We start from the raw sequence: 17764 nt of genomic DNA on the forward strand, positions 1-17764 counted from the left end.
GCAGGTAGAGGTACAGGATGCCAGATTTTGGAAGAGGAGGCTAAACAAATTAATGAGGTACTGTGTGATTCATTAAAATACACTGGAAACAGTATATATTATGGACACATAATCGCTAATGACAGGTAGTTTTCTTTTTTATATCCAGTATCATTTCTGGATTTTTGTGTATCCCTGCTTGGAATGGCAATTATTATTTATAAATAAAACAAGAATCAAATTATTCCATTTCAACTGTACTCACGCTCACTTGGAAAGTCTAATATATCCTTGTGGTTACAATTTCTGGTTTACAAAGCCATCTTGCTTTGTACCTTGCCCCAGATAGTATGCAGAAAGTCTGATATTGAGGGTGGACAAACCAAAGAACACTTTGTTTATTGTAACCAAAAACAGCCAAAATTGCTTAGGTTTGAAAAGGAGGTAATTTGGTAACCCATGTCAAGTGACATTGAAACAGGAAGATACCAGTCATATCCCTTGTCCTGAGGATCTGTCTGAATAAATAGAATGAATTAATGCAGGGTGATGGAGAGAGCAAATTGCCAGAGTGTTTTAGCAGTATTAAATGGGGATTGTTCTCTTCAATCAGCAGTTATTTATTTATAATTCTTTAGGAAAAAACTGCCAACAACTCAGAAGAGATGCCTGAATGTCATGCTGTGGCTTGGAAACATTCCTCAGAAGCTGTAAAAGAAAAAGGTGAAACCAAGTGTGGTGCTTTTGAGTTTTCCATAAAAAACAGCAGTCCACAAGTAATTATTAATTGCATGACCCGTTAAATGAATGAGAATTTGTTTACATACATTTCAATTTTTGAGTTGATAATGGTGATGCAATGCCTTGTCTTAAAAGTTATTCTGAAGTGCTGTGGTAGCACAGTGGTTAGAATGCAGTATTACAGGCTAACTCTGCTCATATTGTCAAGGTTGACGCAGCCTTCCATGGTCGGTAAAATGAGGATCCAGATTGTTGGGGGCAATATGCTGACTCTGTAAATTGCTTAGAGAGCACTGTAAAGCAGTGCATTAAGTGCATTAAGAAAGTGTTCAGACCTCCTTCACTTTTGTCAATTTTGTTATGCTACAGCCTGATTCTACAGTTGTTGAAATTAATTTTTTTCTCTCATTGATATACACTAAGTACTCAATGAAAAAGTTAAAAGAGGACTTCCGGTTTTGTGCAATAGTGATTGGTCGCGGGCTTGCAGATTCTTCTCACCCCCGTGGCTAATTTCGCCCTGCCTGTGGACCCGAAATGGGTCTAAGTCGACCTGGAGAGACGACAAAAAAAGAAGGGTGCTCCAGCGATTCTGGAACAGCGGTGGCCATTCCGTTCGACTTGGGGAAAGCCTTCTAACTTGACAGGAGAAAAGCTGGTCGTATTGCATCGACCAGCCCAAGTGTGATGGCCGAGGACACAGCACAAAGACAATGCAGAAAGCTGGCACTGTTAACAGTTCTTTAATGGTTGCAAATTTGCTTCAAATGCTCCCACATTAGCTGGCAAGCCTCCAACCCAAATACACACACACACCCTCCAGCCGACTCTGGCTGAGAGCAGTTTCAATACAGCCTGATTAGTATACGAATGTCATCAAGGCCATAAAGATAACAAACAAAGCAAAACATCAACTTAATGAATCCGCTTGAATCTCAGCTTGCCTGTACAGTTTGCAAAGAAAGAAGTCAAAATGCAGTCTGAGTTCGTAATTCAGGAAATCCATATGGTCAACCGGTCCGGTCGTCAAGGTGTCCAGGTTTTCCAACAAAGGCACAGAACAAGAACAACAATACACAACTTTCCCAAGATTCAATGTTTGTTCCCCACAAAGTCCCCACCCCACACCGGCTCCATATATCTCAATCCCCTTGTGGGGTGGGGCGGGATGCTCTCCTCCCGAGTAAGTGAGCTTGCCTGCGTTGTTCCCTTGTCCTCTCCACTCTCCTAGCTCTAGGATCAGGTGGGGGGGGGCTTGCTCATCGCCTGAACTCTCTCCCCTGTTCCAAATCTGAAGGGCCCTGGCCTGCCTCAGCCTGTTCTTCCCCACAGTCCTCTGAAGCCACAGACACCTCTCCCTGGGCCTCGATAGGGTCCTGTTCTGGCTCCATTTCCTCCTCCAATTCAGGCTCAGACAGAGGCATGACACCAAGTTACTAGCAACCGAAGTCCAAAAGCACTAAGCAGCACAACTGTGAACAGTGTGCTTGAAACGGTGAGAAATTCGATCTTCTCTTTTCTATTCTACATTTAATTTCCTGGAAAATCCCCAAGAAGCAAAATATCTCCGAAAGGGAAGGAGGAGGATTTCTACCCTTACAGAAACCGCAAATTAATCTTTTTATGGAAGTGAAAAACAAATAGTTGCTGACACCTAGTGGTGGATGAAGACTATGACAGCTATGACTTTAATGTAAGACTTGACAAAACCTGGGAAAAGCTAATCTGTGTTTGTGACCTTCAAAGTTTTAACAACAAAGAACAGCTGTGACAAAAAAAGACAATAATCTGGGCTGTAGACAAAGAGAAAATTATAAATTTCAGGAAAAAAAATCTTTTTTGAACTATTTGGATTACAAATATCTATTTAATTGGGACTCTAAAGCTATTTGCAGAGAAAAGGAAGGAAAAGAAAAACCCAAATTCTTGGCCGTCATGGATCAGAGACATGTAGAAAGAACATATCAAGAAAACAAAAATATTTCACAGGAGGAGATATATAGCATACTGCAACTAATTCAAACAACAATGTCTTTAAACCACAAAGAAATCCAAAATAACTGTGAAAATATAAATCAATCTATTTCTAAGTTAACTCTACAACAACAAAATTCCCAGAAAACAACAGAGAAGGAGCAGATAAAACAGATAAGTGGATATAGAATTGAGAATAGAGACTTTAAGATGGAACTTAACAAAACAATGAAAAATGATTTAATCCTAGTGGAAAAAAATTCACAAGAATTGGAAAAAACAACTTAGCCCTTAAGACTACAAAATAAATCTGAGGACAAGAAAACAGATTGGATAAAATGGACTGAAGAGATGTCAGGAATATCGGAGAGAAAGGAAATGATAAGAGAAGTAGAGAGAAAGAAAAAGAAAAAAATTTTCAACAAACGTGGAAATGTAAAAGTGTGAGATGGTTCATATGGAAAAATAGAGTTAAATTTTTAAATGTAATTAATTTTTGAGAAAATCTTAACCAGTGAGAATACCTAGAATTTGGTGGGAGAAACAAATTAAAATAAGGACTGTAACAGGATCTATGATAAGGCAACCAGAATGATTGGATAGAAAAGAAATATTGTATTGATGTGACTATTATTTTCAGGAATATTGGGGAAAAATATATATTTAATTGTTATCTATCAAAACAATAAAAATTGCATTAATTCAATGTTTGCAAAAGATATTTTGGGAAAAGAGGAAATCAACCAAAACCATTATGTGGATTATAGATTATAGAAATCAATTGTTAATGATTGTTTTAAAAATGTAACCCAGACAATACACTGTTCACCAATTATTGTGATTTATGTTTTTAAAAAATCAATAAAATATATTACAAAAAAAGTGAAAATAGAAGTTTAGAAATGTCTTTATATTTATTAAAAAGAAAAAATTGAAATATCATATTGACATAAGTATCCAGACCCTTCACTTAGTATTTTGTTGAAGCATATTTGGCAGCAGTTAAAGTTTTGAGTCCTTTGGGATATCACCTGACAAGCTTTACACACCTGGACTGGGAGTTTTTCTACCATTCTTCCTTGCAAATCCTCTGAAGCTCAGTCCATCGATGGACAACCATTTTCAGATCCCTCTAGAGGTGTTCAATACGGTTCAAGTCAGGGCTCTCGCTGGGCCACTATAGGACAGTCGCAGAGTTGTTCCTAAGCACTCCTGTGTTGTCTTAGCTGTGTGCTTAGGATTGTTGTCATGTTGGAAAGTGAACTTTAAGGCCAGTCTGAGGTCCTAAGTGCTGTAGAACAGGTTTTCATTGATATTCCTGTACTTCGCTCCATTCAGCTTTCCTTCAACCCTGACCAGTCTCCCAGTCCCTGCTGAACAATACTCCCACAGCATGATGCTGCCACCACCATGCTTCACTGTTGGAATGATATTGGGCAGGTGATGAGCAGTGTCTGGTTTCCTCAAGACATAACATTTAGAATTGAGTCCAAACAGTTCACTCTTGGTTTCACCAGACCAGAGAATCTTGTTCCTCACAGTTTGAGAATCCTTTAGGTGTTTTTTTTTTTTTGCAAACTTCAAGTGGGCTTTCATGTGTTTTGCACTGAGGAGAGCCTTCCGTCTAGCCACTCTGCCCCAATCGGTGGAGGGCTGCAGTGATGGTTATCCTTCTGGAACTCTGTCCTATCTCCACATAGGGTCTCTGGAACTCAGTCAGAGTGATTATCAGGTTCTTGGTCACCTCCCTTACTAAGGCCCTCCTCCCCCAATTGCTCAGTTTGACTAGGCGACCAGCTCTTGGAAGAGTCCTGGTTGTGCCAAACATCTTCCATTTGATAATTATGGAGGCCACTGTGCTCTTAGGAACTTTCAGTGCAGCAGAAATTTTATAGTAGCCTTCCCCAGATCTGTGCCTTGCAATAATCCTGCAGGCAATTCCTTTAACCTCATGGCTTTTACTTTGCTACAGCATGTATTGTCAGCTGTGAGGCCTTCTATAGAGAGGTGTGTACCTTTCCAAATCATATCCAATCAGTTTAATTTATCACAGGTGGACTCCAATCAAGGTGTAGAAACATGTCAAGAGAAATGGGAGGCACCTGAGCTAAATTGTTACAAAAGGGTCTGAATACTTATGCAAATGTGATATTCTGGGTTTTTTTTCTTTTTAATAAATGTACAGATATTTCTAAACTTCTGTTTTCTCTTTGTTATTATGGGGTACTGAGTGTAGATTAATGAGAAAAAAATGAATTTCAACACTATAGAGTTAGGCTGCAGCATAACAAAATTGACAAAAGTGAAGAGGGTCTCAATACTTTCTGAATGCACTGTAAATCTAAGTGCTATTGCTATTCCAGAAAATTTGAAACTTCAGCTTGAAAAGCCTCTCATACAAATTATTCAAAAGGTGTACAGTGATCATTTTCTGCCAGCAGTTGGCTGTGCAATCTTCGCAGTGGAATTGCAATATTTATATTAAGGGCATTTCAAGTTTCTTTGAATATTATTTTTCCCTATACTCCCTACCTAATGATCTGGACATGGAATCTAAAGACACTGCTTAAAAAATTATTCAGAAGTGACATGGAAAAAGAATCCATTAATGTTTAGCTGTTACACTCAAAGGTGTCTGCAGAGGGGCAAGGGATAAAACAGGTGTGATGATGTTGTCATGCAAATGCTGTGCATCAGACGACAGGAGACAAGTATAGCATTTTTGTGATGACATTGGTATATATGTGGTATTACCGATTTGCCACTTGGATGTTAGTTGTATCAATTTGCCTCCTAGGATGTAGGACCTGCTTCCTACTCCTTTTCAAATAGATAAATTAGATGCGAGATCAAATTTGCGTCAGTCACTGGGACCAGAAATTTACTCTTCTGAGCTAAATGATTGAAGCTTGGGAAATAGGTCCCGTGTTAACAGGAGTGCTGATTTACTACCAGTTTATCAAATAATTAGGAGCCAAGGGTTTGGCAGCACAATCAAACAACAACCAGTCGCCAGTCATCAACACACCAATCAGCCAATAGGAAGGCACCACCTACAGTAAATATGACTCACAGAACAACCCAAAGCATGTATTCCAGTAGAGAGAAGTTCCCTGAAGATGAGCTCCAGCATGAGTCCGAAAGCTTGGAAGAATAAATCTCTGGATTCGGTGACCAACCCAAATTCGATCTCGCATCATTATCCTGGGACGTGTATATTTGCCTTCATTTGTGAGATAAATTATAAACCATTCCATGCTGGGAATATTGTGTTGAACAAGACAAAGTAGAAAGATGGTTTTCCAGTATTTGACATTTCTGTCCTGTAAAAGCAATATGCTTATTTCTATTTTTGGGACAGTTGGTTCCTGATTAACTTTTAGCATAATAAATAGCCATAAAAATGTGAATTTTAGCTCCATGATACAACAAAATATAAGGCAAATAATTATCTGAAGTTTATTGAGGTTGTCATAGAGGTAAAAATGATGGGGTGTGCAGCAAGTAGAAGCCAGATTTATGCTGTTCAGAGAAAGTCAACGGATTATGCCATTGCTAAAAATAATTATTTAAGCATTTCATATAAGTTGGGTCTCTTGAATTTCTTTCCTGCAGATAAAATTATTGGCAGAGTGGATATTTCTAACACTTCAGGTCTGGAATCCAGTTTGAATCCTGTTGAGGGAAGCAGTCTGGTCAGTGTCAGTCATTCATTTGAAAGTTGCTCGTATGTGCTTCAGATGATCATGTTTTACCCAACTGTAACAATATAAAAGACAAAAACAAACTAACAAACAATTCACTAATGCTTTTCTAAGTAATTGAGATAATAGCTACATTGCAGATGACTCATGGATCAAAATCTTAAACAGTTTAGTTCCTAATGTAAGCTGAACAAAGGAAAGAAAGAAAAAAAACCTTCCTTGTATTGTAAAAAATGAACCTTTTTGAGTATAGGTAGTCCTCAAGTTACAGTTGTAATGGAGCCTGCCCATTATGGTCGCAAGTGATGATGGCCATAAAGTGAAATGGCCTCACAACAACCCTCAGCTCTTCCTCTCCATGATGCGATGGTTAAATGAACTTATGGAAAGTTAAGTGGAGCATAGGATGCTTTGAGGTGGGAGAGACCTTAGGAGACCTAATGCAGGCCAAAGCTTGCCTGCCCCAGGCTTTCCCCTCTCCTGAAGCACTCTGTGCTATGCTTCTAGCACCTTGGGGTCCCTGCAGTCCTTCAACTTTCTTTCCATCCAACCATCTAAAAGACAGCAGACCATCTGGTATTTGCAAGGCAGCCTCATGGCAAATTCATGCTATTCTGCAACACTGTAGAAGACTCCATTTAAAAGGCTGCCCCCTACAAGTTCGCAAGAATAACAACTGCTTTATAACAAGGGTGGTAAGAAAGCTGATCCTGTGTCTCAGAGACAGCAAAAAACAAAAGTAAGTCAGATGCTGCTGGGCCCCGGAGTAGGCCAAGACGTGCAAATCCCTGGATTGGAAGGTAGCTGGAGGCTTGCAAACTTCAGCCAGCCTAATCTCTCCTTGCTCTCTGAAGGCTTGCAAACTCTAGCCGACTTGATCTCCTCTTCTTACTTAGTGAGAAGGAAGCAAGCTTGCAAGCTTCAGCCAATGTGTGCTACAGTTGGCCTGATCTCCCCTGAGTGGAGATGGCTGAGTGGAATGGCTGTAGACACCCAGTGGGGCAGGATAGGTGGGTGGGTGCTGCAGCATCCCTGTGGTTGGTTCTAAGGGCAAATGACTGCAGGGTTGCTGCAGCTTCCATAAATTGAAACTGAATCATAAGTGGTTTTTGGGGAGTTAACTCTGAACAGTTGCTAAGCAACCAGTCATAAGTTGAGGACCACTTTTAATAATAATAAAGTTGGAAGGGATCTTGGAGGTCTAGTCCAACCCCCTGCTCAGGCAGGAAACCCTATACCATTTCGGACAAATGGCTGTCCAGTCTCTTCTTAAAAACTTCCAGTGTTGGAGCATTCACTGCTTCTGGAGGCAAGTTGTTCCACTGGTTAATTGTTCTAACTCTCAGGGAGTTTCTCCTTAGTTCTAGGTTGCTTCTCTTCTTGATTAGTTTCCACCCATTGCTTCTTGTCCTGCCTTCAGGTGCTTTGGAGAATAGCTTGACTCCCTCTTCTTTGTGGCAGCCCCTGAGATATTGGAACACTGCTATCATGTCCCCCCTCATCCTTCTCTTCATTAAACTAGACCATGGGTTGGCAACCTGTGGCTCTGGAGCTGCATCTGGCTCTTTCAGCCTTTCCTGCGGCTCCCATTCCTCCGCCATTTGCAGAGAGAGACAGAGACAGAGAACAGCACTTGCACTCCCCCCCCTCTCTCCAATCTTCTGGCCAGCTGGCCTCACACTGTTCTCTGATAAGCTGACAAGGTTATTGGGTGGGCTCCCTGCCCTTGCTGCATCTCTGCAGGAAACAGGAAGCAACAGAAAGCAGACCCACTTTCTCTCTCTCCCCTCTCTCTCTCTCTCTCTCTCTCTCTCTCTCTCTCACACACACACACACACACACAAACACACACTTTTACTTACTTAGTGGGGGAAGAGGACTGGCAGACCAAGGGCAGGAGAGAGCCAGCCCAATAAGAATGTATGTCAGCTTGTTGGAGAACAGCATGACGCCAGCTGGCCAGGTGAGCAGAAGATCGGAGAGAGGGAGGGGGAGAGGGAGAAGAAAGAGAGAGAGGGAGGGAGAGGAGAGAGAGAGACGGAGGGAGAGGAAAGAGAAAGAGGAGGGAGAGAGAAAAAGGGACGAAAGAGGAAAGAGGGAGAGGAAAGAGAAAAAGAGAAGGAGAGGAAAGGGAGGGAGAGAAGGAGAAGAAACAGAGGAATGAGAGGGGAGAGGAGAGAGAAAGAGGGAGAGGAAAGAGAGGGGGGACTAGAGGGGGGAAAGGAAAGAGAAAGAGAATATGAATATATGTTGTCTTTACTGGACTTTTAGTAAAGATAGTTTAATGAAATATTTTGATTTTTTAAATTAAGAGATGAGGTATGTGGATAATTATGCTATATTTAAAGATGGTAGATAAGCTACTAACATTATTTTCACCTGTTGGGATGAAGGAGAAAGGTTTTTTTCCCCCCTCTTTTTCCAGCATAAAAATTTGTTTTCTTTGTAGCAATTCATTGATTTCATAACTGCAACACACTATAGTTTTTTTATACGTAGCATAAAGGTAAAAAAGGATATATGCAGTGTTATCTTCATTTTAGATGTCAAAAGGGTTTTGTGGCTCCCAATGTTTTCTTTTCTGTGAGAAACGGGTCCAAGTGGCTGTTTGAGTGTTTAAGGTTGCTGACCCCTGAACTAGACATACCCAATTCCAGCAACTGTTCCTTATATGTTCTGAAGCATGTCAGACTCAAAATAGAGTGTTTGAAACTAGGAATATTTCTCTTTTGAACTGAAGCCAAAATGCTCAGTATTCTGGCCCATATAGCTCTATGGACCATAACTCTATGTTGGAGTGTCTGGCAGTTATTGGGTTAAATGCTAGGTATGTGGATGGGTCAGTGGGAGGAGTTCCAAAGGTCATTGGGAGACTTCCTGGACACAAGCCACATGGGAATCTCTTTGTAAGAAGCATGGGCCATGGAAGGTCACAATAGTCTGAGTCATTATAAAGATGGTATGAAAAGCAACACTTTCTTACCTAAAGGGATGATCTAAAAAATGAACAAAGATGTATTTCCAGCAGCACCAATCACAACGTGAATGCAAGTAATCTTTCTCATTAAAATATATTTTGTTTATTATAAGATCGTCTCTTTTGAGTTAACTATCTGACTGGATTTAAAAGAGAACACTTGAAATTTGGGTCAGAATAGTAAGAAAGTGTACTCGTAATTTGTGCCATCTTTTGAAAGCAAATAGTAAATGGGCAAAGATTAATTCTTCTCTCAAAGCTGCAACAGTTTGAAGAAAGAGAATCAAATCGGTTAGCCTTTTCTCTACATTAACCTTCAAGGAAGTAAAGTAAAGATTCTCTTGATGCCTTTAAAAGCCTGCAAAGCAAAGCCAGCGTGTCTGTGTAAAAGACAGTTTTCAAGGAGTGATTCAGAGGTACTGTTATGCTAATTCGCTAACAGCTACAACGCTTCAAAGTAAAAAGTGCCTTGTATCTGATTCAAAATTACCTTTGGTTCTGTTCACAAGTTAATGTTTATAGCGAAGAGAAAGGAAAAAAAAATCTACACTTTTGTTCCTTGCATGAAAAGTTTGAATTTTAACACCAAAAGGAGCTTGGGCTTTATTCCCCTCCCCTCTTTGCCAGTGAATTACGCAGCCTGAAACAAAGAACTGTTTAATGACTGCCTCTATAGTTCAGACAAAAGCAAGGAAGACTGATTGCCTTTCAATAAACTCATCCGTTGCCATAGTGACACAGCCCCTAGGAATGCTCGGAATTTCAGCCAATGTTATAAGGAGGAATCATTGCAGAAGCACCCCTGGTGGTCATGCAATTTTTTTTTTTTGACTCAGACTACAAGATAAAGACTTTAATTTTTTACTCAAAACAGGTCATTTTTTGAAAATTCATAAAATATTTTGCATACCCTAGAGATAAACAACCACTTTTCATTGGTGCTAATTTGAAAAAAAAAAGCTTAAATCATAATAATTCTGTTAGCTCTTTAATGTTTCTCAAACTTTTTTCCTTCCTTTAAAGGATATCTTGAAGTAGTTTTCTAACAAATAATAATCCTTTGGCTTGTTTAGGTTCAGCAGCAAGTAATAGTTAAACGAAAAAGAGGAAGACCTCGCAAATATCCTGTTGAAATAGCAGCAGTGCAGAGTAAGTATGATGTCATCCCTTTATTAAAAATAGACATCAGTGTTTCAATGAATTCAAGAATTTTATTCTTTCATTCCAGGTCAGGATTCAGCATTGGATACAGTTATGAGAAATGTAAGCATTTGGCTGGGGTGTTTCAGCTGCATGCAGAGGTTGAGGGAGTATTGTCTTTCTATGGAACTTATTTGTATATTGTTTGTTTGGTAAAGATAAGAAGGATCTAGAAGACAATTACATAGTATAATATCAATACTGTCTCTCACCTTTAGAACACTCTTTCTCTGAGAGGGTCCTGACCCTTCTGACATTCTGAAAAGCCTTGAAGAACTAACTTTTTTCAGCTCTCTTGAGCTGGAACCCAAGAAAATTGTTTTTTCAAAGTGAGCGGTATATTGTTTTTGGAAGCACTGGAAGTTTTTGTACTGGTTTTTATGCTTTTTATCATTCCTGTGTGTAGACTGTCTAAGGTTATGATATATTAGGTGGGTGGCTATATAATTTTTTAAAATATGATTCTTTTAAACATGATTCTTCAACCCTAAAACTTTACATTTGTTTTCTCTTGTACAATGGCCTTCACCATTTATTTACCATATTTATATGCTGCACATTCTTCAAGGTTCTAAAATAGCTAACAATCAGAAACAACATTAAAAACAATCATCAATAAAAATACCCAAATAATAACTATTTCAATAGTATCATTAGCCATGGTAGCACAGTGATTAGAATACAGCATTGCAGGCTAACTCTGCCAATTGCCAGCAGTTTGATCCTGACTGGCTCAAGCCTTCCATCCTTCCAAGGTTGGTAAAATGAGGACCCAAATTGTTGGGGCAATATGCTGACTTATAAATCACTTAGAGAGGGCTGTAAAGCACTATGAAGCGGTATATAAGTCTAACTGCTATTGCTATTTAAAAAAAAGGTATGTCCACTAATGCATCTCAGCATTCAAAGCAAGCTTTTCTACGCTAAATGGAAAAGCAAGGTCCAACTTGTATTCCTGAAACCCAGAAAGGAAGAAGTAGATCAAATCTCCATGAGGTAGGAATTCCAGAAATTGAGGACAGCAATTGAAAATGCCTATGTCTTACATCCCATCAGATGTTATTCTCAGAAAGATGGTTCTGGAAGGAAATGTTCCTGTTCAATCTGATCAGATGGGCAGGTGAATATAGCAGAAAGTTGTCCCATAGGTGACCAGGTCTGAAGCCTTGTCAAAGACCTGGATGAAGAGCCAAGTCTTCACAATAGCAAAGTGGGGATCATCTGGATCATAGGAGGAACCTTGTTGCAGAGGGCAGGCACTGCTACCTAGAAGGTGTGCTTCCAGGTTCTGATTTAATGTTATATTTATGTTAGTTAATGTTAGTGTTTAATTGAAGGAACCTGGAGTGTGCCAATACTGCTTGATACAACTGGCTGAACAGTTGTATAGGAGAGTAGTGTTTCCTAAGTAACCAGGCTCTATGCCTTGTAGACCTTTAAGTAGATAAATGTATAGATAAAGAATGCACTGCTTTTTTAGGAGTGTGAAACATACTTCCTTTTGAATCTTCATGCAAAAATGTAGATAACTTTATTCTGTGTGAAACAGGATGTTTTGAGAAATAATTCAAGATCAAAACAGCCATTTTAAATTTAGAAAAGGTTTTTAGAGTGCTCAAAACAGTCTATTTGATTTTTGAAGTAGCAGTTTCACATTCAAAGTGGGAGTTTCACAAGATTTAATACTCTGAACTGCTTAAATAGAAATGTTTTGGGAGACTTCTGGTTTGACGTCATAGGAAGACGGGGCTCCATCTTCCATGTTTGATTTCACCCCGCTGGGGACCCTAAAAAAAAGATCAAAAGTCGCCCCGAAGATCAATCGCGGAGGGGCAGCAGCCCTTCCACTGGATCCAAGGAAGCCCTCCAAACTGGCAGGAGAAAGACTGGCTACATTCGTGCGGCCAGTCAGAAGCTGCGGTCAACTGAAGACAAGCACTAACTAGCAATTTCTGAGCAACATGGATGGAACTAGGTGAGACTTTATCCTATTTTTATGGCCCTAACACTACTTTCCTGGAAAAAAGAATGCCCAAAGAAAAGAATCCTCCCCGATGAAAAAGGGAAGGGAAGTTATTGCCCTGCCCCCTCAGGAAAAGAAAAGCAGTGAATTAATTGCTTTGGGGGAAAACAGAGGAAACTACAATATCAATTTGGAACTAATACAGATTTATAGCTTTGAAATTTGGGCACTAAAAGTACCTTTCATACTTTTTAGAAAAGATATTTGGAAGTTTGCAAAATAAGCTTGGATTTGGAAATCTGGAAGGTGCCAACAATATTTAGTGGAGAATTACGGCACTACAATTTATTATGCTTAAGGGAAACTTGGCTTGAAGCCCAGACTCAGATGACTGTTGTTCCTGGACACTTTCACTTTTGCAGACTGCAGCTGGGAAAAGGGAAAAAAAAACTCTTGGGCTGCTTATCTGGGTTGGGAACCCTATTAGACTATAAAAACTACATACAAAAACAAAATGAGTGTTCCATACTCAGCCTTAAATGGTAAAAAATCATCTTCAACACCTGTCTCCAAAGCTCCTAGCTTGATATATCAACAAGAAAATGTTAATGAATCTCAGAAATAAATTCTTTCCATGTTGAAATCAATCCAAGAGACAATTGTTTGATTTCAGGATGAGACTAAAAATAATGCAAATGAGATAAAAGAACAATTTTCCAATCTAAATTTACAAATCCAGACAATGACAGTAAAGAAGAAACTAAAATCCAGAAAACAGAAGGAAAATTAGAAGAAACGGATCCAATGATGGAGGACCTAAAGGAAGGAATTAACAGACAGATACAAACAAATGAAAAACTAGAAAATGCAATGATAACACCGGAAATGGAAAAGACATCCTACTTGTCAAGATCTCAGAACACATTTGAGGATAAGGAAGCAGAGCTGAGTGAATGGATGGATAAAGCTGTTAGGAGAAATGCTGAATAATTGACAAACAATTGACAAAAAAAGACAATCAAGAAATGAAAAGAAAAACTGAAGGAGAAGGATGGAGGCTGTTTAATTAATATGAATGGGTTGAGCGTTCTTCCAAAAACACTTCGCCCAAATTCTTTTTCTCATTCCAAATAATATACAAAAACAGAGGAAGAACTACTTGATTTAAAAGTACTGACTTGGAAACTTATTTGGCAAAGGAGGAAAGCTAGAGTAAGACTGAAGAAAATTGAGGTTCTGACCTATTAGATGGGATATTATACTACTAAACAGATATTTGAATATGGCTAAGAAAATAGATAACTCTTAGAAATAGAAGTATTATTATAATTAGAAGGATAGGATTATACTTTGTTATGAGATGGGAAATAATAATAATAATAATAATAATAATAATAATAATAATAATAATAATAATAATCAGCAGAATAGACGAGAAAGAACTGGAGAAGATAACAAAATACAAAGACATAGAAATAGACCTACAAATGTGGCAAAAGCAAGCAAGGATAGTACCAATAGTGATAGGCTCCTTGGGTGCAATCCCAAAACAACTGGAGCACCATTTGAACACCATTGGCATTGACAAATTTGCTATTAGTCAATTGCAAAAGGCGGCCTTGCTAGGAACTGCTTCTATCCTGCGACGATTCCTGTAATACCATCAAACATCCACATCTGCCTATCCCAGGTCCTGGGTAAGGACTCGATAGGTAGACAAAATGCCAAATCCAGTCTGAACATCTGGCTGACTGTGCGATGATCCATAATAATAATAATAATAATAATAATTTTATTATCACTTTGAAAGTACACCAATCGGCATATAGCAAAATGAAATTTCGTTGCATACAGCTCTCAAAGGGTCACCACCTCCGATATACACTCCTTGTTCATGGCCAGCTCAAGTTACAGATCTTCCATTTTAGTCTCTAGGGAGCGAACGATGGCAAACAGGACAGAAATATGAAAATTCTAAAAGGGTTTGAATAAGGGAAGCTTTTCATTTACCCAAATATAATTTATTATGATAAAATTATAAGCAATAGGGATATTTTGAACATTGATGGGAAATTAAAATTTAAAAAAAAACAGGAAAAACAGGATATTGATTGAATAAATGGATTTTAAGTACAAATACAATTGAGATATATTTTGGCTAGAAAAAATATTATAAATTGATACTATCGATATTATGTATAATACCAGAAAAATGTGATGAAGATGTCTATATTTAATTATATATGTATTAACAACAATAAGAATTGTATTTCCCAGTATTGAAAAATGCATACTACTGGAAGAAGAGAAGACCAAGGAAGCACTGGATGGTGTAGTATTGGACTATACTGAGAAAATTAATATATTTTGTATTTGTCAGGGCCCACTTCAAAAGCTCATCCTAAGCAAACAGGACTCGTGGAAGCAGTTTCTTCCAAAAGGAACTTTTATTAGGAGAAGCTGATAGCAGGCATGATAGGCAGGATCTGAGGGTTTCCCACTCAGATCAATAGGTTAAAAGAGTCCCAGGCATACCCCACCCCAATAGTTCATCCTGTCAATTTGAATGGGCCAATTCTCAGGTGTTAAGTCCTTTGTGGGAAAGGAGCTAATAACACAGGCCGTTCCTAGGCTCACAATGATGTTGTTGGGTCTTCACACCTTCCCTTCCATAGCGAGAGATAAGCCAGATGGCTGGAAGCACATTCCTTTCTCACCCCAAGGTAACATCAAGGGAGAGACAATTCAAAGAGCAAGTATGCAAGAATAGCAGAAAGGATACATTGTAGCAAAACAGAGAAACAAAGAGACAGCCCGAAGCATCTTCCCCCCTTCAGGAGAATGGCATTACCCTTTGCAAGGAATAGAAAGAAATAAAATAGATTTCCCCCCCCAGTATAAGATGGGTTCCAACAGTATTTATACTTCAATAAATCTTTATGTCTAGTTTCAAAGCATGGTTTTGCTGGTGTGACAAATATTGCTTCCCAGCTTGCCAATGAACTTGGGAACTAAAGATGCTTTCTCATAACAATATTTTCCACTTGATTGGGCAACGTGACTTGACCCAGAGCAAGGAGGGAGAATTCAATGCTTTCACTACTGTATATGGGTTTGGGAGGGGTCTTGCCAGAGCTGGTTCTGCCTTTATTAGTGCCGAAGTGATGTACTCAATCAGGTTTTACGTTAAGAGATTGGAGATGTCTCGAAGGTGTTTGCAGGATACATGGATGTGGTTGCTGTGAGATTGTAGTTCAGATTCAGTGTAATCTGCCAGTTTCCTGCCACTTAATCTTTGTCTCTATACTTTACTGCATTTTGTTTCATATATGAAATTATCAAAAATGTCAAAATTGATTGTAGTTTTTAATATTCTGATGAGCTGCTTCTGTGTATAAAATGTGTTTTGCGGTATATTCTAAAATGTAAGCCATAACAAAAACATATTTAAAAGTGTATATCTGTGTGTGTATTTATGACACTGATAAACTCAGTATAAGGCCATAATCCGCTACGGATAGAAGTTTCTTTGAAAAAGCCAGCTTTGTTCATGTGTTAAATTGTAAAAAGTATTGCATATTACATTAATTTGGGTCTACGCTAATTGCAGTATTTGGGCTATTTCTTAGTGTTTAAATAACTTCTGAGAGGACAGGATATCATAAATTTGTTTAAATATAAAAATGCTTGAAAGAGCATTTGAATGCATTTAATATGTTTGATTTTTCTACTGAAAATACTGCTGTTTTTGTTCTTAATTAGGTATTGCAGTCTTCAGGCACTAGCAATAGATTACTGATAATACCAGAAGGTAATGATTCAAACATCTATTTTTTACATGAAAAAATAGATGGGATGAAATGCACCTGGCTTTTTTTATTTTAAAGACTTGCTACTCCATCAATTTGGCTGTCATTTTTACAAACGTTTCTTGTCCAGAGATCCATGGTGGTGTAATATGTATGCAGTCCCTTTCTCAAACTTGGTAAAATATGTTGTGTGATTCTGTGGTTTCAATAGCCTAATAAATTGATATCTGTCAGCAGGGCACATACTTCCATACTGCCCCAGGGATGCTCACAGTTTGGCCTGATTGATTGATTGGATTTCTGAACTACCAGAATGTATACTCATGGTGCTGTATAGTAAATAGAAGAGTGTGCAGAATTCAATAATAAAATAATTAAAACATTGAATTTCCATAAAACCAAAAAACCTCAGTAAAAGATTACTGAAATATAATTGACTCTCACCTACCCCTCTTGCCTGCAATGCACATTTCCAAGAGGACAGCCTTACCATCCCTGTCCAGCCATATGCCAGGTCTGCATGTTGAGTCTTGTTATGGAGGGACCTCTAGTCGTGGCTGGAGAAACAGGGTCACCAGCATGTAATCTTTTCATTTGATAACTAGCTCTTAAAGTTAACATAGAATTATATAGAATTCTAATTTTCAAGGAGAATGAAGTCATTCCATTTTACTATTATCTATCATCCCTGCAACAGTTTACATTTAGTATGTTGTAGTAAGTTTAGGAGAATCAGTATGCAAGGAAAGACCTTTTTTTAGTTAAATGACTAGGATTTTTTGGCTAATTTTAACGTCTTGATAAAAGTACATTCTTAGTTATTTTTTTCTTTTTACAGCCAGTGATTTTTTGAACAATAGAAGCAATGTAAGTTGAAGAATTTTTAATTCATGTTATTTTCCAACCCAAATCTAAAATATCATTACAGGGTTATAAGATCTTTTGGTTTTAGTGGAATTGGGTTTTTGTTTTGTTTTGTTTTTTTACTTCCAATTGTTAGGAAACTGAAAAAGAAAAGAGCAAGATGGTTATGCGGTTAAGAGGAAGGAAATTGAAACGGCCTTGTCTTTCATCAGAGGAAACAGGTAGACAGACAACCTCCTCTCCTTCTCTTAACTTTTTATTGTTTAAGTTGTCTATTTTCTATTAACTTGTAAAGAGATCAGCTTTATTCCTTGGGAGAAAAATAATTGGGTTGAAGCTAAGGTAAATATTAGAGGAAAATTGCAAATCTCTGTAATTTCATGTCAGGATTGGTACAGCCCAGCTGCTTGGGTTCCGCTTGAGTTCTCTATGAATTTTGTCTGTGAAAGAAAAAGTAAACTATCACAAATGTGTTTAAAGAGATTTAAACAAATATGAATTAAAATATAAAGGGATGGAAAATTACATGTTCCATTTACAAAGTCCTATAAAA

General features: G+C 38.3%; 1 protein-coding gene across 7 annotated transcripts in view; it reads left to right on the forward strand.

Annotated features, from left to right (window-relative positions):
* Positions 1–17764, forward strand: part of BOD1L1 (biorientation of chromosomes in cell division 1 like 1) — a 184589-nt gene that overhangs the window by 153521 nt on the left and 13304 nt on the right. For 6 of the 7 annotated variants that reach the window (XM_039343498.1, XM_039343495.1, XM_039343497.1 and 3 more), the window contains 8 exons: positions 5–57; positions 618–702; positions 6310–6389; positions 10449–10524; positions 10604–10638; positions 16301–16349; positions 17186–17214; positions 17348–17432. In XM_039343498.1, the coding sequence (XP_039199432.1) occupies positions 5–57; positions 618–702; positions 6310–6389; positions 10449–10524; positions 10604–10638; positions 16301–16349; positions 17186–17214; positions 17348–17432 (492 nt within the window). The remainder of the gene's footprint in view (positions 1–4; positions 58–617; positions 703–6309; positions 6390–10448; positions 10525–10603; positions 10639–16300; positions 16350–17185; positions 17215–17347; positions 17433–17764) is intronic. The other variant, XR_005556724.1, reaches the window with a different exon arrangement.

This window comes from Crotalus tigris, unplaced genomic scaffold (genome assembly GCF_016545835.1).
Source record: "Crotalus tigris isolate CLP2741 ecotype Arizona unplaced genomic scaffold, ASM1654583v1 scf7180000017855.1216408, whole genome shotgun sequence".
Lineage (NCBI taxonomy): Eukaryota > Metazoa > Chordata > Lepidosauria > Squamata > Viperidae > Crotalus > Crotalus tigris.